General features: G+C 42.5%; 1 protein-coding gene across 2 annotated transcripts in view; it reads right to left on the bottom strand.

Moving 5' to 3' along the window:
- Positions 1-18,846, bottom strand: part of CPLX1 (complexin 1) — a 104,834-nt gene extending 85,988 nt beyond the window's left edge. The window contains exons 1-2 of one of the 2 annotated variants that reach the window (XM_052701251.1): positions 18,633-18,846; positions 17,836-17,938 (exon numbers count right to left, since the gene is read on the bottom strand). In XM_052701251.1, the coding sequence (XP_052557211.1) occupies positions 17,836-17,866 (31 nt within the window). In that variant the 5' untranslated portion in view covers positions 17,867-17,938; positions 18,633-18,846. Of the gene's footprint in view, positions 1-17,835; positions 17,939-18,425; positions 18,511-18,632 lie in introns of those variants that run through there. The other variant, XM_052701252.1, reaches the window with a different exon arrangement.
- Between the last annotated feature and the right edge of the window lie 6,580 nt (positions 18,847-25,426).

Genomic DNA, 25,426 nt, shown 5'->3' with positions numbered 1-25,426 from the left:
CATGTGTCTGTTGAGCATAAACAGAGATGAAGGAATAAAAGAGTAAAAAGGTCATCATGAAGCTGTAAATCTAACTTCTGGTTGGGAAATATGAAAGCAAAAGCAGATCTTTTTTGCGCAAATATTTCCAGCCAACCTGGCTTGTATCTCTGACTGTGACCATTTGGAGCCTTCTCTTCTGCCAGGGAGATGATCGCAGTATGATTCACCTCAACAAATACAGCCATCTGGCAGATATGGTAATGGCATTTTGCCTGTGCCTATCCAAACACCTGAATGGAGTCAGTTGCTCTGGGAGGTCCCTAAGCTCACTACACACTGCTTTTCTCTGGAGACTTTCTCTCAGGAACCCTCTGACAGTGTCATGTGTGTTCATCACACTGCAGAAACAACTACAAAAAGACTCCTCAAGACCACTTGTCTTGTTTTGCTAAGTCTAGAACCCCATGTACTACTGATTCATTGTCACTTTGGAAGGATCTGCTGCAGTGAGAGTGTTATGCAAAGTCTATACCTCATTTTAATTAATTATTTGAATGACAGCATGGATGCTTATCCTGCTGTTACAGCAGTGTAAGTGTAAGCTGGACAGTGTAAGGCAGTATGAGATCTTCTTGTTAGGAGACAAAACAGTTTGCATTAGTGGACGAAAATAAAAGCGGGGGAAAAGGGGGGGGGGGGGGAGAGGGAGGGGAGAGTAACCTTCAAGCACACCAGATTGTCTACTGTTTTTTATCTGGATGATGGCAAGCTAAAAGAAGCTGCAACACAGGGCAAAATTAGCATCACAAGTGCTCTCAAATAATAGCAAGACACAAACAGGCTGCAAAACCAAAGCTGTCTACCCAGAGAAGAATATTCAAGAACAAGCAAAGTATACTCCCCAGAAGGGAGTGGGGACTCACTAGCAATTCTGCAGAAAAAGAGGAGAGAGAGATTTAAACTACTGTCACACCTACAGCAGGGAAGAAACTAGAAAAATGAGACTAGCTGAAATTCTGTCCTGCCTCTGCAATTATTATAAGATCATGATGAGATGGAAATCAATGCAGTGTGCCAGGAAATAGCTCATGTTGCAAACTGAAGAGCTACTAAATACAGCTCTCTCTCTTCCTGGCATAGTGTGAGTATAGCAGACAATAAATCATCCCAGTGTTCTGAGTGATTATGATCTGCTGAAAATGTTTAAATGACCTTCACCCTGTTCCTTTTATTGCTGGCCAGAATATACACTGATGCTGTATTTCATCCTATGTAGCAAAGAACCACCATAGATCCTGTTAAAGACTTCATTATCACCTTTTGGGCAAGAGAAGGAACACACATTTACTCACAGGAAGAAGTTGCAAATGCTCCCCAGAGGTATGAGATCTACTTGAGAAAAGCACATTTTAAAAATGTTAAGTAATGAAACAATCTTAAGTTAAAATGATTTGTGTTACTCTCCATTGTCAAGCTGGTCTATCAGTTTAAGGATTGTAATGAGCTTGTTCGGAACTTCAACACTTCAGCTGGAAAGTTACACAGATGAGTTTGTCACAAGTTAATTAAGCTGAAGTTTAAATAATGATAAACAGCTTTCATTACATTTTTTTTCTTCCACTGAAACCATTCCACTCTCCACAGTCTCTGATGCTCAGCAGCAAAGTGGCTTGCAGCACACAACCACATACTTCTGCTTGTGCTAACTTGTCTGACGTGGATCTCACAGCAGTGAAACAAAAAGGACCACTGTTTTTCAGACAGCTGAAGGCCAGCTAATTCTGGTATGGCACTGCATCAGAAGATTAAGGCTATATCTTAAAAAACATGGACGGCAACGCTGTCTGTCCTGTTATTTTGTGTTGCTTTCACTCACTTGTAGGATACAGCTACCATCTTTCAAGAAAGGCTTGCGGGTTGAGGCATACACTCTGAACTCACCAAATGACAAATTAAATCATCCTGATATACATAAAAGTCAGTGAAGGTGAAAGCCAAATCAGGCTTGTTCAAACTGAGAGGTCTGCTGGCAGTATGCATAAACAGTGTTGGGAAAATACTGAACAATTAAAGGCACTGTGGAACTGAAGTCAGTGACATTCTGGGAATGAGACCTTAAAGGATAACTATGCCTACTACAGATAGGGGGCTATGATGACGATGGATTGGAAGAAGAAAGCTCCCTGCCTGTCCCTCTGTGCCCTCAAACCTCTTCAGGACCCAGAATATGCTGTGAAACTGCTGGGATTTCCACATTCACTCTGAAAAATGAACTAATCCAGAAAGGGAGAAAAATCCTTAGACAGGCACTTCTTCCTCATTTACCAAATAGGTATGAGCTCATGACCACAGAGTCAGCCAAAAGTCAGCCAGGTGTCCAAGGGGCTGATTACACATGCTGTGCTCTGTCCTTGATCAGCAGAGGCTGCAAGGGTAGATCAGCTCCTCCAAGGAGATGATATACTATGCTGGTGATGCCTTTTTTTCTTAGTGCCCTGGTGTATGCCTCTTGTTTTGCTTTTAAGGGCATAAGAGAGGATTTGAGTAAAGGTAAAAAAAACCCTGCTCTCCTCAACACAACTAATTTCTTTGTTTTTAAAGAGCAATTATTACCAGTTTTAATAGCACGTAAGACTGACTCATGAGGCTGTTCCCTTACCAAAGCTTTGCAGTTAAATAGAATGGGAAGAGGAGCTTTGTTAAAATGAACACTCTACAGAGTGCTCTGCATTTCCAGTCAGTTACCTTTTACAACTTTGGCTCTAATTAAAAGGTTAACAAACATAAGCAGTGAGCATTTCACAGAGAATACAAAAGCTCGGGTGTCTGCTTGAACCATGAACTGCATTTAATCACTTGGATATAATTATGGCGAGCCTTTGATTCCCTGGGACAAACTTGCATAAGGATTAGAAGTTACAAGGAATTTCTGTGGACAACAGGGACTCTTCTACCTCTGAGCTTACTCTCCTTATATAGTCAATGCAATGAAGGAAGGGTTCATTTCTGCTCATATTCAATGTTTTTGTTATGAGCTAAACAGTACCACCTCCACAAATGTGTGGAAAGATATGTAGTCATGTAATTTTTACTGTGCACAACAGAGTACTCTGCACAACAGCAGTATCCTGCAGATACTGTGAGCATTCAGCAGTGGGAGACACAGAGAGGTCACCATCTCAGCAGGGCTAGCAAATTAGCAAAGGCAACGTGGTTTTGTGTGTGTGTGTGCGTGTGCGTGTGCGTGTGTGTGTGTGGCAATGAACATACCTAACAGATGAGGAGGGAAACAAAATGTCCCCTTTCCTCACAGAATGGCTTTTTGAAGTGTGTAGTGAGCATTCTGATGAGTAGAAATCTGATGGAATTGAGGATGTGAACAGACTCCATCAGCTGTGGTCCACAGTACAACACACTCAGCAATAGTACAGGGTACACTGCCACCAAGATCTGAGAAATGCCTCACTTGTGGAAGAGCCGACTCTCACATGGACAGACATTCCTGCCAAAGTTCACCACGTTCTCTAGCTAAAGGCAACTCCTGATTTCTTCAGGGAGAAATGCACACACTTTGTTGCAGTATAAATCGTTACAATTGCACTTTGAATCCAGTTCATCACCAAATTACTACATCACCATGAGCAGAAACAGCACCACATCTAAGTAAATGAAAGATAATCTCTGACAGCATTAACAGTGGCATGTATGGTCTGCTGGCAGCTCATACCAGCTTCTCAGCAGCACCATGGATACATTAGCTCTGTAATCCACAGTGCTGTTCTGTACAGTTTCACAGAGCATCATATACTTGTCCCCATCTTGACTGCTGGCCACAGCAAATCCCTGACTTTAGACAGTGGCAGGAGCCAGAACCGTAGGCACATAGCTGCAAGTGAACAGCAGTGCACAGAAAGATAACAGCACCTTCTGTTCAGTGGTGGATGACTAGAATGCTTTGTCTTTCAATGATACCAGATTTGTTGTTTTACTTCCTCCCTTCCATCACTGTCCTAATAAGAGGTGACAAGGAAGAACAGCATTTCCATGAAACACAGACAGCAGCTTTGACCTGACCAAATAGCATTAGCAAAATGTCACTAGATTCAAGAAAAATACCACATGAACAGCCTGATCCTGGTGCACTCTCCTTGAGAACCTTTCGAAACTCTGTTGTTAAGTGTATTGAATGCTACCTTAGCACCAAAGAAAAAGAAAGAGACAACATCTTGATAGGAAAGTACATGAAAAGGAGAAAAAAAAAAAAAAGACTGCAGAATGGACCAGTATCCATGTCCTTGTGTGTTAGTTATTGATAAAGGACAGAAAATTAACCATGAAAGTCAATACGAAAGCATAACATAGAAGAGACACAAAAAGTATATGAAATGTTGCGCAAGCATGTCAGATGTTTTCAAATTTCAAACGGCACTCTGACAATTTGAAATCAAATGTAGCTTTCCCCTTGATGTCAGTCAGCTTTGAGTCAAGGCCTTCTAGGGCCTTCAAGGCCCTCAAATTATCACACTGGCTTTTATCTTCTGTGGTATCTGATGAATCCCTCTTGAAGGAGGAAAATTTCCCCATGTAGATGAAAAACGCCTCATTCTTACAAAGTGAAGACAGAAGAGTGAGATCTTTTTTTTTTTTTTTTTTTTTTTTTTCCTACGTGAGCTGTGCTGGGAGAAGATCTGGCTCTAATGACATAAATGTACTCAGCCATCATGCTGGTATGGTGTTTCTTGCACACTGCTACCTTATGAGCACCTCTCCTCCTTGGTGGAGAAAAGTTAAATGCAAGAAAGTGATTTTCCTTCTCCTTGAGGCCTTCTCTGATCCCTGAGGGGCTTTTTCAAACCTCAAAGTATCCCAGACCATTTTCCACACAAGTGGATACCTCTTTTCTCAATTGCTGAAGTAGAATGGGAATTCAGGCTGATGAGGACTTCACCCTTCTCGCACTCTCCAGAAGAGACCTTCCACTTTTCCATGAGCCCACTTTCAAAGGCTGAAAGAGCCAAAAAGACACACGGTGCACCTCCCTCCTCTTAGAGCTAGTAAACAAATTTGGTGCTGGGTCTCATCTAAAGCTCAGTCTCTGCTGCAGGTATACACCTACAGATATCCACCTAGGCATGCAATTTGGCTCTATCTGTCTTTAGGAGTTAGAAGTCTCATTGGATCTTTTGCCTCCTTGAACTCCATGGGAAGAGAAATTTTATTTCCCAGGTTGTCCTGAACTAACTAGTTTTGTTGTGTCCTGTCAGCTCACAAAAAGCTCTAAGAAAACAGCAGCTGAGGGAACAAATACGACCCTGGCCAATGTTAGTTTCCATTAAGAACAGGCTTTACTACCTGGCTAGTTGTTTATTTCTACTGAACTGCCATGTACTTAGCCTAAAGGATAAATTTTTGACTGTGTCACATGGATTGTTTTCAGCTGAAGTTCAGTCACTCAATATGTACTGTCTTCCTGGATCGCTTATGTGCCCTTCTGATACCTCTAGTGATTCGTTAGAGTATTTGCAGATGCATCAAAATTATAAATAGTGCATGAATATCAACGGGTTTCATGGATTCACTTCAAATAAAACATAAATCAGGCTGCTGCTTTATTTGCTGACTTAGGGCTTGCACTGAATTTAACATTCATTTTAAATCTTTTATAAATTAGACCAGTACCTTTTTTTTCCTCACCTTGAGATGAACAACTTTTCTTTGAATCACATTCCAGCTGAATGTAATCCATATACTGCCAGCAAAAGCTATTATGAGATGTCTGTCACCTGAAAGCTACTAGAATTAATGCTTGTCATTTAATCCCAACCATAATTTCCAGTTAACAAACAAGGCAAAAAATAAATGACTATCAACTTGTCTTTTTACATCTGCTTTATTCCCAATTGTAACACAGCCAGTCATAATTGAGTTGCAGTTTAATCAACTAAGTGGGCCAACTCATGAGGAAAAGGGAGAAAAAAGGAATAAAAAAAAAAAAAAGAAGAGAGAATCTAGGTCGTTCTGCTCTTAAGTCAACAAAATAGATAATTGCTTCATTCCAAAACATCAGTGCTGCACTTGGGCTATGTTTGAGATCTTATGTAACTAATAATCCCTGAGCTAGCCAGCCTCTCCCTAGGAATGGGCCACAAAGTCCTCTTCCATGTATTTGCAGCAGTGGAGATGGTCAGATATGATCCATCCTTTTCAGACTGTATATTATTCTCCTTGCATCTGCAAAAAAACTGTAGAAACACTGGTCTTAAGCTGCTGTATGGTGACATATCTCTGCCCAAAACAGCATGCTTAAAATAGATGTTTAAAATAGTTTTGAAACTTTTGTTATGCCGTATCAGAGTAATGCCCATGAAGGCTCAGGATCTGTAGGAACAGAATCAAGCCCAGGATTTCACTGACTTATCCAGGGATTTTCTCTGTTGATCTAGATTAGCTATTTAATGATGAGCTAAATTGCTGTATTTTAATTAGAAGTAATTTTGTAAGCATATAAAAAGGACCTAGTATTATAGAGTACAAAGCAAAATGCACTCCCGAGTGAGTCCTAAATAAGTATCAGGCAAATAACCACGTAAGAACCATCAGTAAGACAACTGTTCACAACTGAGAGACAAAAATAATGTGTGTTCTTAAGTCTGGACAGGCAGTTCACTATAGTTGGCTATTGTTGAACTTAAAATAGCATTGAAACTGACATACCCTGCATTAAAACTTGGGGTGACAACGTGAGATTTGAAGCAGTTAAAACAGTAGCATGTCTATCTTCACTTTAGTCATCATCTTCTCTGTGGTTGTGATCAAGAGGATGCATTTCACCACCTATTTTCAAGAAAACACCACCACAGCTGCGATCACAGCGAAGACCCATGTCTTGGATGAGAGGAACTGCAAACCAGACAGACACAATCACCTGGAACGTTTAATTGGTTGACTGCTGAAAAGCAAAACCATCCTGTCCTTCTAGCATAGGGCAAGCCACTGTCTCTAACTCAGGACAGCTCCAGCCACAAGACCAAAAAAGATTGCACCTGGACACTGGCTAAGGGAATATGGTGTTCAGAGAAATATGAATTTTTCTGGGGTCTCTGCCTGGTAAGAATGCTCCCAGGCAATGCAGTATGATACACAGAAAACTAAGAGGGATGGCACTCTTCCTCTTCTATTCCAGAAGCCAGTATCTTACTATGTGAGTGAGTTTGTTTCCTGCCATCTGCCTGTGTAGCTTTGGTGAAGGCTGTTGTTGGCTACACACTTTTGAAGTAATCACACAGTTTGCAGGAGTCTAGGGTGGGAAATTACCAAGTCATGAGGACAGAACCTCACAGAGCTGTAGGGTACACCTGAGCCCAAGTCATTCAGTCCTGCAAGCAAAATATGCCTCTTTGCTTGGTTGCCAAACTAGCATAAAAACACACTTTGAACATATCTACTGGGGCAGACATCTACTCAAAATTAGGAGGAGATTCCACAGGGACACTTAGCCCTGAAATAATTAATTTCTCATATGTAATGTAAAACAAGAAAATGAAGAAATGTGCTGAAAACAACATTACAGAAAAACTTGCCTCCATGTGAACTGCATGTTGAAATAATAGAAATGAGAGAGAAAAAGATACAACAGAAATGGAAAAGGAGGTGACAGATAGATTAAAGTGATCTCATTGGGATAGTTTAAAAATGTGATGTATGATTCTGTTTAGCCAGTCAGAATGGCTCACAGTGAGTCCACTTCACCTACACTCTGCCTCTGGTTGAAACTAGATTATTGTGGTCCTTTTCAACTCAGGCTATTCTCTGATGCAGTAATACAACACCAAAGATCCTGATGCCACAGCACATAAACTACAGTTGGTTCAAACTGCTGTTACTTGAAGTCCAAAATCTCTGCTTGGACCAAAATACCACAGCTAGAAAACTATCCAGAGGATATATGGAACTCGTTTTACTCAGAAGAAACTTAAATCACTTTAAATTTGAATCTGACCGCTGATTTCAGACCATCTTTGAACGAGTAAGATGATATGAATGGCATTCTTCTCCTCCTCAAACACAGACACAATAAGACTAAAGTTTTCAGAAAGGGGAAATCTAACTACAGCTCTGTGACACCCTCGCTCAAGGAGCACACTGGTGACTCCCACTGAATTAGGCTGGACCCCTTGACCATTCAGAGACTACCATGTACTGGAATAACATCAAAATGGAGTATAAAAACTAAACCTCTTTTAAACCTCTTGGTTACCATGAAGCTTCTTATAAATGATCATTCAGAGGATGTCTGCTCCTACATCTCTGCTATGAAGGTATGAAAGTGCTCAGAATAGAAAACAATTTCCTGCCTTACTGGCCCTATTTGTATAGCATGCACAATTATACTGACAAAATTTTTGAAACCCACCTGAGAATCAGTTTCTATTTCTCCCCGCTTTCCCCATCAGTGGGCTTCCCCACCTCCTCTCTTTCGCTAGACAAAAGCTCTCTTAATTCCTGACTCAAGTACATTCATGGCCAATTTATTCCCATTATTCTTTTACCGATATTGTCCTTCACCTTAAATAGTTCTTCTTTCACTGCAGTGTTCACCTCTCTCGTGTATTTAGAGAGAGAAGTTGTGTCCCCTCTTAACCTTTTTCTTCAGCATTTTAATGCATCTCCATGCAATTATAATTTTCCCCTTTCATGCTCCTTTTAATCTGTCACTGTGCAGTCTGGCTGACATGAAACAGGAACAGCTGATTTTTAAACTGTGCAGTAAGAAAAATACACAGGAGAAAGTTCAACTGACACAAGAAGAGAGTTTTAAGGATACAGAATGCAGGGGGAAAAAATAAAATAAAAAATGCAGAGACCTGTCTGTCTCTAATATAGGTCAGTCAGAATTTTCTAAACACTCTCACAAGCAGTTTAATTTCTGGTTAGGACTGTGAACAGACATAGGTAATGCAATGGCAATTTCTGAGCAATTTCTCCTTTTCCTCTTTTTTTTTTTTTATTTGAAGAAAAAGAAATCTTTAATGTAAAAATAATTCCGAAGGATAGTACAAAGAAATCAGTTCATTCACAGGGAATGAAACATTTCACTCAGAGCCACTTGTGGATCTCGTTTTTGTTCTTCAGTGATGAAACCAACAAAAAAAAAATAGCACTAACTTTTGCTGTTCTTTTGGGCTGCCTTATTTGCATGCTTCATAAAAAATTTAGGAGTTTAAACCAAACACTCAGACCAAATGTTTGAATTTCATGCCAGTTACCACCCTACACCTACACCCTACTCTTGAGCAACACTTGGAATTGCACAGTGCTCAAAAGACAACAGAGCAGTCTCACCTGAAAGAGTATTGAAGTTGGACAAGAGTACTCTCAGTACTGCAACTGATGTATAACTGATAGGGAAACAACGATGTTGACAGCTGCAGCTGATTAGGAAAATCGTGTTTTAAAAGAAAGTGAAACAGATTGGATGAAACTCAGCTATTTCCAAAGGCAATAAGAAAATTGCCATGAATTCTCACAGGATGCCTAGGTCCTAAAAATTAATACTGTCATCACCATCAAATACTACAAGCTGGCTCTTTTGGTTTTTTTTGTTTTCTGGTGTCAGGGAAGAGTGGCACACATACACTTAATGCCAGAATAAAATAACGGGCTGTCACAGATTAAAAACACAGCTGTTTGGATATGATGTATTTTTCTTGCACAGTCTTTCAAGTTTATGCTAAGCCTTTCTCTTCTTGATTGCTGAGAAAATACAAACTAGGTATAAAAGCTTAAAAAAAAAAAAAACAAAAAAAAAAAAACACCCACATTTTAAGAAACTCTTTCCAAATTCCTCTTGCAAATTAAATTCTAACACCTGCATTTTCAAGGAATTTAGCAGGTAACTACTCTTCGGACAGGCACTGGAACAGAGACCAAGCAAGCAGATCCCAGCTGCTATCCCTTCAAGGGACATGCAGAAGGTCTCTCAGCATATGCAATAAAATAGTGGAAAGTCATGGTCATCGCAGATGAAAGTCAAGAAAGTCAAGGATAAATAGTCTTGCGAAGAACCAAGAAGCAGAGGAAGGAGTACTAGAACAAAATGGAAAGCTATTGCCTTCCAATGAAGAAGTCAGTGTTCAGGTACCTAGGTCACACTTGACCCTGTTCTACTCTCAGGATAATGAAACCACAAACTGTTTCCCATATGAGAGCCACCATCTAAATCAGCAAACAAGTGACCTTCCCAAGGACACTCAGTGCTCTCCCACAGATGAGTCCAGCACTTGAGACAATCAGATCTCACCAAGCTACCTTAAACACAAGCTTCAAACTTCTGTTCTGCTGGTTAACTTTGCCTGTGCTCAGCATCAGAAAAGAGGTGAATCTAGGGACACAGAGACATGTACAGTTCAGCTTTTTGCCAGCTTAAGCATTGACTCAAATTCCTTTACTGTCCCTTCTCCTTTGTTGTCTGCTTTCCCATTTATTGCTCCCATTCTACCAGTTAATGAGTTATCAAAAAAGCTCCACCATTACAGACTGAGGTGTACAGGTCTGGTTGGGATGGGGTTCTCTCCATACAGTGCTGTTCTTAGGGCTTCTAGGTATAACACCACTTACATCACATTGATATTTTGTCTATTGCTGAACAGTGCTGGCACAAAATCAAGGCTATCTCCAACACCCCTAAAATTAGTAGGTGAGAAGGGACAAGAGGTGGAAGGGAAACACAAGTGGGACAGGTGGCCTAAACTGTCAAAAATGATATTCCATACTGTATGACATCACACTCAGCAATAAAAGCTGGGTAAAGAGAAGTAAAAAACCTTATGAATACATCTGTCCTCCCAACAACTGCTACACATACTGAGACCCCGCTTCTCAAGATGTAGCCAAATATCACTTGTTGATGGAAAGTACAGAATAATTGTTTCTCTTTGCTCTCACATGACCTTTGATTGTTTTTTTCTTTTTTAAATTATCCTCAACTCAACATGTGAGCCTTTTGGATTTGGCATCACATTTTCCCCCATCCCAACTTCAGCTGAGGATGGAGAATGAGAGAGCAGTGTAGCCACCAGACTACCACACTGGGTTTCTTCATTCCTTTCATTATACTCCACAGAAGATGGGCACCGCCCTTTCAATCCTGAATTCCTGTTGTTGTTGCATGTATGACATTCCTGCAAGGTCAATAATCTCTGCAAATAAGCTGCAAGATTCAACTTATGCTGCAAAACAATAAGTAGATGCTAAGCAGCTTCATTCTTGTATGTACAGAAAAATTCAAATTTCAGTAAGATGAACATCAGAAAGTAGATTAAATTTACTTGTTTGTACTAATGCTTTTATGCAGTGACGGTGTCTGATTTGAATCAGTTCATTTAAAACTGCACAAAAAAAATCAATTATTGAATTGCACAGCATGATCATCGATTTGCTTCTAGTAGAGAGACACACAATTTGCTTAAGCTATTTTGTCTCTAATATGCACTGTGATTCATACCAATGATAGGAAGATCACTAGTAACCTCAACCATGCCTGTAATTACAGCTGTTACCTTAGCAAACCACATGATCATCCACTCAGCAACCTGTGGAAATTCTCAGTCTTCTCAGCCATGCCCTATACCGCTCACCAACCTGCTGTAGACAGAACTAACTATAACTAAGCTTTTGCAACCAAGCTGTAGGTAAGACAATAAGACAGCAACCAAGACAGTTCTCAAAGCCACAGCTTAGCTAATGATCTATATTTTGTGCAGCCTGAAGCAAGCACTTGAGCCCAGCACACGTAATGAGCACACAGAGGTAGTGAAGAATTGCAGCCTCCCAAAAGCATTCAAGGCAGACTGCTCTCTGCCTTATCACTGGAAGAGAACAGCACTTGTAAGAGACACAGTATGCTTCATCTACAACTCTTAGAAGTGGGAGAAGAAAATTCAGCATTATTGAGGACTCATGTCCCATCACTCTGAAAACTATATTCCTTCTCTAAATGCCTGAAAAACTGTTGGATTTCCATCCTGGAGGGTACTAAAACTTGTATCTGAACTTCTTGCTCCCCAAGGATCAACACAAAGACAAAATTGTGGCTTGCATTTCAAAGTCCGTTGTTACCAGGACAGCCTGAAGAAGTGTAAAATGTCAGTGGCTGGACTCCCACCCATCTCCATATCTGCTTCTGCAGCATAGGCCAAAAATTCAGCACTGACAAACTCAAGTTGTGCCAAAAGTATTTAGTTGGTAATAAAGCCCCACACTCCGTAGGTCTCCAAGATAGCCAACTTTCATTATGAAAGATACAATAAAAGAAAGTCAGAAAGATTCAGATGTATGGCAATGAACGTTTAAATGAAAAGTATGCAGAACTTCTGTCAAAGAGGACAGCTTTGAGGAAGCATGTTTAGTTCATCATTCTAGATGAATTCCCTAATGCAAATGAAGTTTCCTCATTTTCTCCGTCTCTGTGAGAGAAAACTTCTTCATTACCCATGTCACTCTTCTCCAAGCTGGCTCTTGGCAAGCAGATGTTCAATCCTAGTTAAGCTCTTCGTGGCATATCTTCTACCTTCTAGATCTTCTAGATCAGCAGGCCAAAGGCTGCTCATTTTGTGTAAGGAAACTAAGTGAGCACATACTCTGTACAATTTTACAATGAAGGCAAACAGAAGTAAGATAGAATAGGAGCATTTATATGATTCTAAAATCAACTGACCTAACAGAAGTAAGCAAATATAAGATAAATTTTCCTGAAGAAAGGCACAAGAAAGGACTTTGCCAGTATTTATTTTTCTAATTTGGATTATAGATGAAATAAGTCAACTGGCCCCGACTTACATGGTTTCATCAGATCATCTCCACAGGCAATGATTGGCTTCCTTGAGAAACTTCTTTCTCCTTGGTTTTAATGGGAATTCCTGAAGAAAAAATGTCTATAGATTACCATGGAAGGATCTTGCACCAAGAAAAGAGAACAAGGAAGATTCTTATCTGCTATAGATTAAAAGGCCTTAAACAAATACAGCATCTATGTTTGCTTTGTTTTTCTGTTGCCCCCATCTCAGCAAGAGACATCATGATTGCATTCAGCATAATCCAATTCCTTGAAGAAAATATCTTTGCCAGCAGTATGCATTAAAAAAATCCAATAATATCATCCCTTCTGAAAAATGTATCCATCAGATATCAATGCTACCTCTTCATCTTCAAAATGTCATTAAAATGCATGTAGTCAAAGCATTAGACAAAGAAAAAAGGATCTAGAAAACAGTGGATCAACAGCACATTACAGATTGAAGTTGCAGCCTTCATCTCATGCATTTGCTCACTTAACAATTCAGAAGTTGAGAACAAAGGCAGTTGGGCTCCCAGCACTCACCAAGTGCCACAGTGTGGTGGAGGTCTCCTGCTGAGATTCTCCTGGAAGCATCTGGCAGCAAAACGATATACCTCATATGTCACATATCTCAAGGATTACAGGCAAAGGAGACCCCAGCTGTGAATACCAGCACTATGTCTAGGTGCTACAACTTGCAGTTCTGCATTGCAATTTCAATCCCATTCCAGGACCAAACATTAACATAAGCAATGGAGCTCATCCTAAGTGATGCATGAGGTCCCACAGCAGGAGAGGCTCAGCAGAGAACTGCAAATGTGAGAGAAAAGCTGAGTTGGAGGAGGAGAAGACAGAAACCACTGTGCCCGTTTTATGCTCTGTGCCACCCTGGACAGATATGTGTTGTCTTTCACAGTGCTCAATCTTATCGACATCTCCAGGGCAAATCAAGGATTTGATCTGCCTATCACAAACTAGTAAAGTCCAGCAGCAAAGCATGCATTTCAGAAGCTTCAGAGAAAGAAGCTGCTAAGATGTTGTTAAACACCAATAGTTTCCATCCAGGCTTAGCTGCCCTTTGCACACTCATATCTTTACTAATACAAGCATAGCATAGGGCCTGCTTTTTCAGAGCTTTTGGGCAGTGACTTAAATCCCATTATCTTTGGGAGGGTTTAAATCTCTGCCTACCTTCAAGAACAAGAGGATTTCTGCTTGACTGAGATCTATGATATACATAATGGAACCAAAGCAGCAGCTGGGGGACAGAAAGCAGTCAGTCCCACCTGCTGACATATTCCAGATGGCGATCTGCTTGCATTTGTTTTCTGCCTACTGTATTTTAGGAATCCTTATGAACAAATTTCCACTGAATCTTGATGGATAAAGAATTCAATGCTAAGCAGTAGTCCTCTCTCTAAGCTGCTGCCAGTAAAACTGAAATGTCTGTAATACAGCCCAGTGAATTTCTAATCAGAAACACAAGTGTGCTCTTTTTCCTTCATGGGGCTTAAACAGTGAATTCAAGGGATTAGGACAGTATGAAGAAAGAATTTAGACAGTACCCTTTACATGCATCATGATATGAAATATGTTACGTGACTAATACAGAGGTTGACATTAGGAGAAGTCACCATTAAGGATAGGCATAGCAGTTACATGTTTCTTCTGTCTGCTGATAAAAGGAGCACGCTAAAAGGGGCCAGCAGTACAATCATATAAAGCAGAGTAAGAGCTATTCTGGCGGCTGTGTAATTTCCTTACCTTCATAGCTTCTCAACCTGTATGGTGATCACATATTTGTGAAATCTGCCTCACTCTTCCTTGGGCTTCCCCTTCTCTTTTCTTTAAGAAAATGCCTAAGTCCCTTGACCCTCAAGACTTCCAGTAAAAGGAGGTGGCAAAGCAAAGCTTAATGAGAGTTAGCATCTGTTCTCCTTCAATCCATTTTCTCTGTTTGTCCAGTCCACAGTCATAGAGGAAGTGAGCCAATGCAGTGTGACTAGCGGTCAGGTATTAAAGCATCCCTTACTTTCACATAACCAGTGCAAAGGTAAGTGATGTTCATTGAAAAATACCATAGTTATATTCTTCCTGGGACTGTATTAGGTCTTTCACTGCCAACATTTTCCTGAGAAGTCATACATCTTGGCCTATGAATCAAGATGACAGTGATACAGAGTTCTGATTTGTCTTGCTAAAGAACACTCCTAATGTGAAATGCAATCATGCAACCACGCTGGTTATATTCACTTAGTGAATTGTCACAGAAACAGATAAATGACCGAGAGACATCTGTGTCAATATCAGTTGGTGTGGCATGGATCTGGCTATGGGCAAAGGTAAAAATATCTTTTTGCTGTCATTGGCACTTCTCTGGCAGAAGCAGTGATTTTAAGCTCTCAAGTTTCCCCTTGTTGTTTTCTTCTTGTCATCCCACACAGCAAATCAGAATCATGACTGCATTTCAAATCTGTGGTGCCTGCACTGCAACATGAACAGCACAAGGGGGGACTTTCTATAGAGGGCAGTGAAATGTCCTGAGTGGAGAAAAAAATAAAAATGCCATAGAAACCAGCTGGCCAAGTGAGGTAATATTTTGTAGTGCTTTACTGGACCACAGCTCCCACTGCTGATGAGAGGGTCAGGAATTTTACGTTGAAGGGGCAAGAATTTGCAAAGACATTTCAAGCCTGCTAACAACCAGGCAATGACTGCTGCCAAGACTAGCAGCAAAATCCCAGTGCTGGCAGCACAACAGAGGAGAGATCTCCACTGCACAGACAGAGCAAGCTTCTGCAGACCCCCTTTAACTACAAGTCAGGGAATGAATATATTCTGCTTCAGAATAACCTGTCAAACTAATTTCACATAACCCCAATCCTCTGGAGTCACACAGACTCCCAAACTCCTACACTACACAACATAACTGCCTTTTCTTTCTTGTTAACTCACCTCAATCTCTTTCCAAAACACCTTCCTGTTTTCTACCCCTCTGATGAGCAAAGCTCCGGGGAAATGCATATCTGATTGTCTCATGCCACTGGAGACCCAGGAAACATGTTCAGAGATTGCTTCAAAGACAGGAGAACTCCCAGAAGGATCATGATTGCATCAGTTGTGGCTTTACCACTGGATGGGAAAACGGTGTCCAAAAGCACCTTAACTTTCTCTATTATATATCTGCCCTGGAAGTAGCTATTCTCCCTCTTCAAAACCATTTCTAAGTTAAAAATACATCTCTGCATAATGAATGAACATTTCCTGTTTTTTACTAGTCTGCAGAGCCTTCTCCTCTATCCAGCAAGGGGCAAATGCCAGGCACAGCTTGCTAATATACTATGTCATCTGGCAGAAAAGCTGGCGCCCTGGGCAGCATCTTGCTGGAGACATGAGATACTCAGGCTCCACCAGCAGATCCTTTCTGAACTTGACTTCTCATCATCTTCTGTTATAATGCAAATCCTGACCCTGGCATGCAGGATTATGTTAGAATGAATGCCTGCCCAGATTAAATGCTATTTGGTGCAAGCACGCACTGCTCCCTACTTCAGCTAGTCACTACCCCACAGTGAGACCATGCACCTCAGCTGTTACTCCACTGCTGCAGCCCTCCACCCCTTGCCTCTAACTGCAGTCTACAAGCAGTTATTTCTCTTCAGTGGGCTATCTGATCTCCAGCTGCACAGGTTGGATTTTCCATGCAGATCCCAGTTCCCTTCCATGTAAGCAGCCTTACAGTGTAGATAACCTGTGTAAAACCTCCTCTCCTCAGGAGTATTTGTCCTTCAAACAGGCACAGTGATGAAATGCAACACCGCTACCATAGGAACATTTATTTTCTCATTATAGGATCTAGTTCAATCACACAAAATAGCAGGATATGAAGATACCTTTCTTCATATTTGGCCTTGACATTCAAAACACCACAGTGAAAACTTGGGATATCACTCTATCCTTAATTATGAGATTTTGCTCCATTGTGAGAAAACAGTTCATCCCTTGCAAAAATGAAAAACACATTTCCATGCCACAGAAAACTGTCCTGCAGTAAATGTCTCTACCATGTACTGCAGCATATGGTATCAGTAACACTATGCATGGGACATCCTCTCAGTCCCATGGCTACAGTTTAACCAAAGGAAAATTAATGGACACATCAGTTACATCAGTTACAGTAAAAAAGAGAGAATGATCAGAAACATCTCGTGGGCCAAACACTTTCCACTGGCAGCCTGTATTCAGTATCATCCCAATGACAATTTCACTTTGTCTGAACATCTGGGACAAGCAGACCAGCAAGGCAATGCAACTGTGGCAGAAAAAAGAAATCTCACTCCCAAACACTATTGTATTGTTTTCCATTTCTCTCCCCACACTGCTGCCTTTTCTTCCCACCATTAGGTTAAAGCGAGTCATCACACATGGAAGGAAATATATTAAAACCATATTAAAGATCTGTCCCATAACTACATTGGTTGTGAGGGAATACCTTATTTTTCCTGGGAATACTTTATTTTTTATTGCAGCAATATTATTAACAAACATCACTTCTCAAATGCTAGGTCACAGAAACCAAATTTCTCTGCAGTGGCTATTGGTCAGTGTCTTCCCAAAGTTCAGGGGAAGGATGGAGGAGAAGCTCCCTCACAAAGGCAGACGTCACTCTTTGGGAGTCCTCTGATTAAATCTGCCTGCTGTCCTTGCCACTGCTGCCTCACAAAGCAAGACAGCAGGTATGCGTGGTACAGCAGGACACAGCTGGTAGGTTCCCAGCACCGCCCAGGTACTTTCAGCACATCTGCCTTGAGGCTTCGGTGTCTGCTTGTTGCTGCCCTCTCCTGCTCAGATTCTTCCAGCACTTTGCTCTGGGATCACGAATCTGGCTGGCATGTCCCTCTGCAGCCACCAAATAGTTCTCCCGGTCACAGCCCCACCGGAGGCTCCCAGCGGTCCATCATGTCTTATACCGAGGGGGAAAGGACGATGCGACCCCCCCACGCGCCGGCCGTACTTACCTCCTAAAGCTTGCTTCATCACAAAATCCATGACGATGGCTCAGGGGCGCAGCCCAGCTTCACACCTCGCATGCACAGAGTCCGGCAATCGGCGGCGGGCAGCCTGCGGGGAGGGCACAGACACGAGAAGAGCGGTTTCTCCCGGAGGAAAAACGGCGGCTCTTTGCTCCTTCCTTCCCCCCCGCCCTTCTCCCCTGCCAAGTTTCCAGCCGCCGTCCCTCGGACTCCGGCTCTACAGGACAAGGCAGGGAAATGCCAAGCAGTGCGGGGGTGAAGGCAAGAGGGCAGGGGAGCGGCGGTGGCCCGAGAGGCCGGGTGGCCGGTAGCGCGCCCGCAGGCAGCCGGAAGAGAAAGCGTTAAAGCTCCAAACTTTCCCTCTTCCCCGCCCGCACCTCCCGCCACCTGGCTTTCCGGAGGGGGCATTTGAAGGTGAAACGCTCCGCGTGTGCCTGGCAGGGCGAGAGGGTAAGACGCGCGGCGGGGATGCAGCCGTGGCGGTGGAACGCGGGTCTGCGACACTTCTCCGCCGGGGATCCCAGCGCATCGCCAGAATCTCCCTGGGAGATGCCCTGCCGAAGCTGGGGACCGACCGACGGCGGGTGCAGAGCGGTATCCCCTCCGCGCAGCCAGCTGCCTCCCTCCGCTGGTCCCGGCGCTAGCTCCCCGGTGCCATGAGGGCTGCACCGACCGCCGCGTGCCCACAGCCGCCTCTCCTCTCTGCTCTCCCTCACGCTGCCAGCACGCAACCCTTCGGCACGGCACAACACGGCACCCTCCGTCCCGCCCCGCGCCTGTACCTCGCTGGCTACGCGGGCGCTGTGCGGTGGCGGACAGGTGCTGCGGGTCGTTCCGCCGCTAGCGGCTCCGTCTGGCGCCCATGTGCCAGCGGGCAAGTTGCGGACGAGGAGTGGAGGAGAGCGAATGACTCCGGAGCTTCTCCCTACTTTTCCCCCGCGCTCCTCTTTTTATCACGGGATTTCCGGACCATCCCACCTACACGGTCCCTCCTTCCTCCTCCCCCCGCTGCAGAAGCCGGGCTCTCGCCCTCCCCCTGCTTCCCGCTCCCCCGCCCCTTCCCCGCACCGCCCTCGCCCCTCGGCGCTCGCCGCGGAGAAGGTCCCCGGCGCTGCCAGCCCCGCGGACGGATGCGCGAGTCCGTGTGTGTACTCCTGCCCCATCCCCGCTGTCTTCGTGCGCCCGGATCCCTGTCGCTTCGCCTGGCGGAGATAGGGGAGGGATTAGCCCGCTGCTGTATTTTGCCACTGCTTCCTTGCTTATCCTCAGGACTGTAGGGAAATGTCTGCAAATACGCCCTCCTGCAAAAGGTGGGAATGTGTGGGAGCGATCCGCGTCTTCTGCTCTGGGTCATTCCCGGACATCCCCTAGGTCCTGGAAAGAGTTACAGGCCGCGAAGAAAATAGGGAGGGAGCAGTGCCTCGTCCTCTCCTCTCCTTCCGCTTGGATTGTATCGTGGCCGGAGGGATCGCCGGCTGAGCTCTCCGTTCCCTCCCTATCCAGATCCATCTGTATCCCAAGAGAAGATGGGGGGAGGGCGGGGGCAAGGAGGGGAGGAGAAGGACCCTCCTCCGTGCGGTCGCCTGCTGAAGAGCGTGAAGGCTGCGGTCCGCTGTCCATCCCGGGTTTGGGACGGATTTTGAAGAAGAGGAAAGAACGGTGCTCCAGGCAGAGTAATACCCAACCCCGGGCACAGGGCATGCCGACAGCCCTCTCGGGGTTGGGTGGAGAGGGCATGAGTTCTACAGCGGATCGGGCCTCTTGTCACCAGCCCGAAAGGTGGGATTCTACCGTTGGTGCAACCCCTATAAAGCCGAAGTGATCGGGGGAGGATGGGGACGGTAGAAGGGGGAGCCCGAGCCGGGGGAGTGGCGCGATGGAGTGATCAGTACACGGTAAAATAGTCTCGCCGGTTGACTTTGTCTGAAGGTCAGGGAGAGCCTCGCGGGGAAAGGCAAGCAGGTCTGGCAGGCACAGCAGACTAAGAGCCTGCTTACAGTGCAGTGATGCTGGCTACCGTAGCTTCTTGGTGTCTGCTGCAGGCACAGCAAAGCATACTTCAGTGCTCAAGACAGCATCTTCCCACCTGGGTCTGACCCAGATTGCTCTCAGAAAGTCATGTCTTAGACAGACCCTAATATCAACCTCGGAAGCTCAGCTGGATAGAGATGTGCTTTGCTTTTACTGACAGTCTTCAGAAAAGTAAAAAATAATAACAAGCAAGGATGGGGTAAACAAGTAAACAATCCCTCTTGCTTTAATCCCTAACTTACCTCCAAAGGTGCTTTATGGTAGTCTGGTCCCCAAACTGTGCATACTTTTTCCAGATGATACAGCTGCCAGAGAAACCCATGAATCATGAATCATGGCACCCACCACTACAAAGTCCATTTTTCATCATAGGAACTAGTCACCAGACTATAAACCTCAGTGAGACACAGATACTCTCAGCTTCAGGATTTCTCTGCTACCCCAAGTATCAGCTTCCATGCAACTCTCAACTCTCACACGATGTACCTATACAACAAAAACTCAAATGCTTGTAAGCCTGATTTTGGTGTCTTCTGTTCAGAAGGCACTCTAACCTAGCAGTCAGGAAAGATCCCACCAATACTCTCACCATCACTACACAGGTTTCAAACACTGAGACAAGGAAGGGCATAGTAAAAAGGAGGTGATGTAGTTCATAGAACTTTGCCTAATGGATTCAGAAAGAATTCTGGAGAACACTTTTGCTTCTGAAATGGAACAGAGTAGGCCTGACACAACTTTCCCTCAGTATTCTGAGTGGACTTTGGGGGATCTGATATGTGGTTTATCAGAGATGCATGACTTTCGCTATAGTATAAATAACAGCTTGCCCAGCCATAGCAGTGATAAGAGCAGTGCTCCATGTATTTTCTTTCTGATGGCATATTCCACGGCCATAACTTTTTATGAATGTGAAGCTGGCAGTAGTGCAGTTTGATAGTATGTTCAGTGGACGAGAACAAACCGCAGAAACAGCAGTGTTTATCCGGTCAGCGGAAGGACGCGGACGCAGGCTCTGCATCAGCACCACAGACAGAGGAGCGCCACTGCCTCTGGGACAAAATTTGTTCTGCTCTGCGCTGTGACTGATTCACACCGCGCTCCCGATTTTGCCGCAGTCTGTTTCTTTCCTTGCAGAATCAGAGTACGAGGCACCCACTCTGCTATGTCATCTGGTGCAGATGAAGGACATGGAAAATTAACGACAAAATTCTCCATGGAACTTTATCTTTACAACTCAAGCTTCTTGGTTACCAGCTGGAAATCCATCAGTCTATGGATGTCACTTCAAGGAGGTGGAGTAAGCTGATAATCAGTTATGGCCACATTCCTCATATTATATGAGGAACACACACATATATAAATGGAATACATAGCTGATATGGATCCCTAAAAAAAGGATAAGTCTGTTTCAGGGACAAACAGAAAAAAAAAAAAAAAAGTTTCAAGATATTTAATCTCAACATCTTTAAATGAAATCTTTGATTATTCAATTCCATATGGTGTTTGACTGCTAAATTGAAATGAATAAAAACAGTACTATTAAGAAAGCTCACAAATCATTTATGAAGGTTACAGAAAATAGTTGACTACGCCTTGCCTTGCCTTGCCTTGCCTTGCCTTCCATTCCCATTCCCTTCCCTCCCATTCCCATTCCCATTCCCATTCCCATTCCTATTCCTATTCCTATTCCTATTCCTATTCCTATTCCTATTCCTATTCCTATTCCTATTCCTATTCCCCTCCCCTCCCCTCCTCTTCCCTTTCCCTCTTCCCCCTTCCTCCTTCCCAATTCCCTCTTCCCTTTTCCCTCTTCCCTCTTCCCACTTCCTTTTTTTTCCTTTCCTTTTTTCTTTTTCCACCTTGCTCTCAGTTCACAGTGGTATAACTGCTGCACTGTTAAGTACACTGCAGGAAGTCCTGGTCAGTGGCAAGATGATTAGCTAGTGGCAAAATGATCGATAGCTGCTGAGACAGAAGAGTTGGACAGTTGCTAAGTGTAGTTTGTGCATTGCAGCTCCAGACCCTCCAGCTGTTTAGCTCACTGAACACAAACATGCTGTATGTTCCTGCTTGCTCTTGAGCTGTCAATTGTGGCTGCTTGTCAAAACATTTCGAAGTTCAAGCAATTTTTCACTTCAAAAATATTGCTTTGTTTATTGTTGTTTACTCTACGTACAGCAAATATTACATTCTTTATTTTCCAACCAAATAGAATAATATAAATACTTTATCTTGTAAGTAGTACTTTCCCTGTAAGTCAAAATTATGAGAGGACTCTTCAACAATTTCTGCTAGCTCTGGAGAAAAAGACACTTCAGATTTCTAGGTAAGTATTTGCTACAGATATCACAGAAACATTTTTTAGGTGCTATGCTTATAAAACCTGAATTAAAGATGTATTGGCCTGCCTTCCTTACATGCATAAACAGACCTGCATATTAGGCCTCCTTGTTGGGCAACCACTGACAATTTCGATCTACTTGGCTGGTGGTTTCTTATCTGTTCCAATTGTCCCTGTAGCTCTGTCTCTTTTTTTGTGTTCTACCCTTTCTCCAGACAAGACCTCTGCCTCCTATCTTGTCAGGCAGATTAAGAGTTGTGTCTCAGTAGGGCTGTGATGCCTGCAGATAGGCACAGTGCTGTAAGGGTCCTGTAGATTCCAGCTTTACAGCTCTATATTATAAGATTTCTTTTGCAGGCAGAATTTGGCCCAAAGCTGAGGATCCATTTAAATTATTCTGATGATCTACTCAGAGCATATCAGGCTTTTGTTATGAGATTAGTATTTGGGTTTTTTTTACAGAAATTTTTAAATTCAGCAAATAAGAGTAATCCAAATCTGTATGTTTTACCAAAATGTGCCAGTTTATGTGTAAGAATAAAGGCAAGAAATCTAAAGAAAATATTTTTACTTACTTGTACACTGTTAAGATATGGCAAAGAAATGCTACACTTTCTTCTTCAGTTTTCCTGGGCTTCTCTGGCAAAGCAAGTCTGTATCAAAATGAAACATTTCACCATATTAGAGCAGCTCTTCTTTTCACGTTATATTTTCCTTTGTTGTTCCAATTTTGACTGGAATCAAGATTCATCAAGCATACTTTAGAACAGAATTTCCATTTTGCCAGCTAGATCTATGCTTAGCATTCAGTCATTACTCTTCCTTTTGGCAAAGGAAAGGAACAGAGGGAAACAGCATGCTCAGCTGAGACTCTATATGGTAACAGATGCTGTGACCCATAGTTCCCCAACTGTTTAGAGAAAGCAGCCCCAAGTTTGAGATCAGCTTGAAAGGGAGCTATTCAGATCAGTAGGTATAATTTCCCAACTCACAACAAACATTTTAATTGTTTGTTATTTTTACTTTCCCTCAGGCATCCTTAGATACTTTAGATACTTTTAGCACAATTACTCTTAGGTGTGAGTGAGATGCTGGCCAATTCAGCTGTTACTACATTTTGCTGCTTACATGCATATGTCTCCAAACAGACCATAATAACAAGATATGGTACAACATACTGCACTCATGAGTCTTCATACCTTCCTGTTTCGGTCTTGATCTTTGTTTTCACACAAACCACTTCAATAAGGAACATAAGCATGGGATAAAGAAATCTGCTAGGGAGAGACATTTGCTGTGTCAGGATGAAAGAAATAGCAGCAGCTGCAAATAACAAGTCTGTATAAACCACAAAAAGTATACATACACATTTCACCATAGAATAATTTGTGTCCTCAGCAGAACCATAAGAGTTGACTTTTTAATTCATATAAATAAACAAATCCAATAAATTTATTGCATGCTTTTACTGCCGTGGTATTTCTTTCATTCGTTCTTTCAGTGTTAGACAATTACAGATCCATTGGTGTTGTAGGAACAAGGTTACATGAAGGTAGAAATACTAGAAACTATACCTTCACAATGTACAACCAAACATGAAGTCCATGCAATAAGGAGCATTATCTACAAGGGCAGCCACAGCCTTGTACAACTAACTAACCTTTCATCAAATTCTTTCCAAGAGGCTCCAACAATATCCACAAATATCCTTTTGCCTGAGTCATCTTTGTCTTGTCAGCTTATGATATATGTTTTCATCTTTATTTTTTTCTGAGTGTGTGATATTTTTTGAGACCTCTTCACTCTCCCAACAAGACTGTAAGTTTGTATGCCTCCACTCTTTCTCTGAAGGTGTCCCCATGTGCCGACAAATGAAGATGGAGCTAAAACATTTAATTCAGCCTTAATTCATTTCTCAGTAGTGTGATTTTTACATCAAATTTACTAGGTCTATTACATTATTTCTTTATTTTCTTGTGGCATAGCAACAAGCAAATCAGACCTCAGAAATGTATCCTGACCCTGTGATAGCTTTTATAGTTAAAATAGATCCAAAAAGAGCTGACTTTTGGATTCTTTCCATTTCCACGTTCTTCCCGTGCCCAGTGCATGTAAATAAAAAGGAAAATAAAAAATTTTGGCTGTAGTGTATTGATTCCACACCTGTGGAATGCATCAGCTGTGAATCTATTAAAATATCATGAAACGGATGGCTGACTACTGACTAGAAGAAATAATATTTCAGTAGACATTAAAAAAAAAAAATCTGAAAGTCTTTAAATCTGAATGAGTTGAGTATTAGAAAAGAATGGCCAAAACACAGATCCCAGTTTCAGCAAAAGTATTACAGAAGGTTTTTTACTTAAGGACCTCCTTAGGCTACACTGAAAAAACTGGATGTAAGTGCATACTTTCATTAAAGCACATGTGTAGATGCTTTGCTGAATCCAAATTAGCTTCTGTAGACATGAACATCTCAACCAATGAGTTTCCCTGAATACAAATGATGTGATTCAGAAACATAATCTGTCAGCATAACTCTTACCCTAGGCCTTCTTTCATGATCAGTCCTTGCTAAAATTAGTTACTGAGTAAATGAGAAAATGCACTGTGTTCGGTGAATTTTCAGGAGATGCAAATATATAGATGGAGATGTTCTATGTTGAGGGTCAAAGCATTTCAGGATACAATGACTTGAATGCTTAATCACTAATGTGCCTGAATCTCTGTGAAATAAAAGCATTGTTCCATATATTTGTCTGCCTTTTAATTCCACATTACTTGCCACTAATTAGTTACGTGCCTTTTCTCATCTAATCTCCTTTTGTAAAATCTAATCATAAAATAACAGCATTTATCAAATACACAAAGCCAGCTGATGCCTATCAACCAAAGCAGATAATTATTCTTGCGGATAAAAATGAATGCCTATCTGAAAGCTCACCCTTCCTGCAGATAACAGAATGAGATAATTTACGCACTTTTCGAAATGACCTATGATGCTGGGGAAGAGCTGGGGAAGCTCAGCTGGAGAGACCTGGTTCATATTGCACTCATGCTTGGCCCATGCAGAACTAAAAAATTAATATTCTAAACAAGTTTCAGCAACCACACAGAAAATTTTGTTTTCTATTTATAATTATTTCTTATCCAGGTTTCCAATCTTCCTGGTAATAGTGGCAAATTCCCTTCTGGATCTTC

This window comes from Tympanuchus pallidicinctus, unplaced genomic scaffold (assembly GCF_026119805.1).
Source record: "Tympanuchus pallidicinctus isolate F22 unplaced genomic scaffold, pur_lepc_1.0 scaffold4, whole genome shotgun sequence".
NCBI lineage: Eukaryota > Metazoa > Chordata > Aves > Galliformes > Phasianidae > Tympanuchus > Tympanuchus pallidicinctus.
The sequence above is the reverse complement of the archived record's forward strand: the minus strand, read 5'-3'. Positions and strand labels throughout refer to the sequence as shown.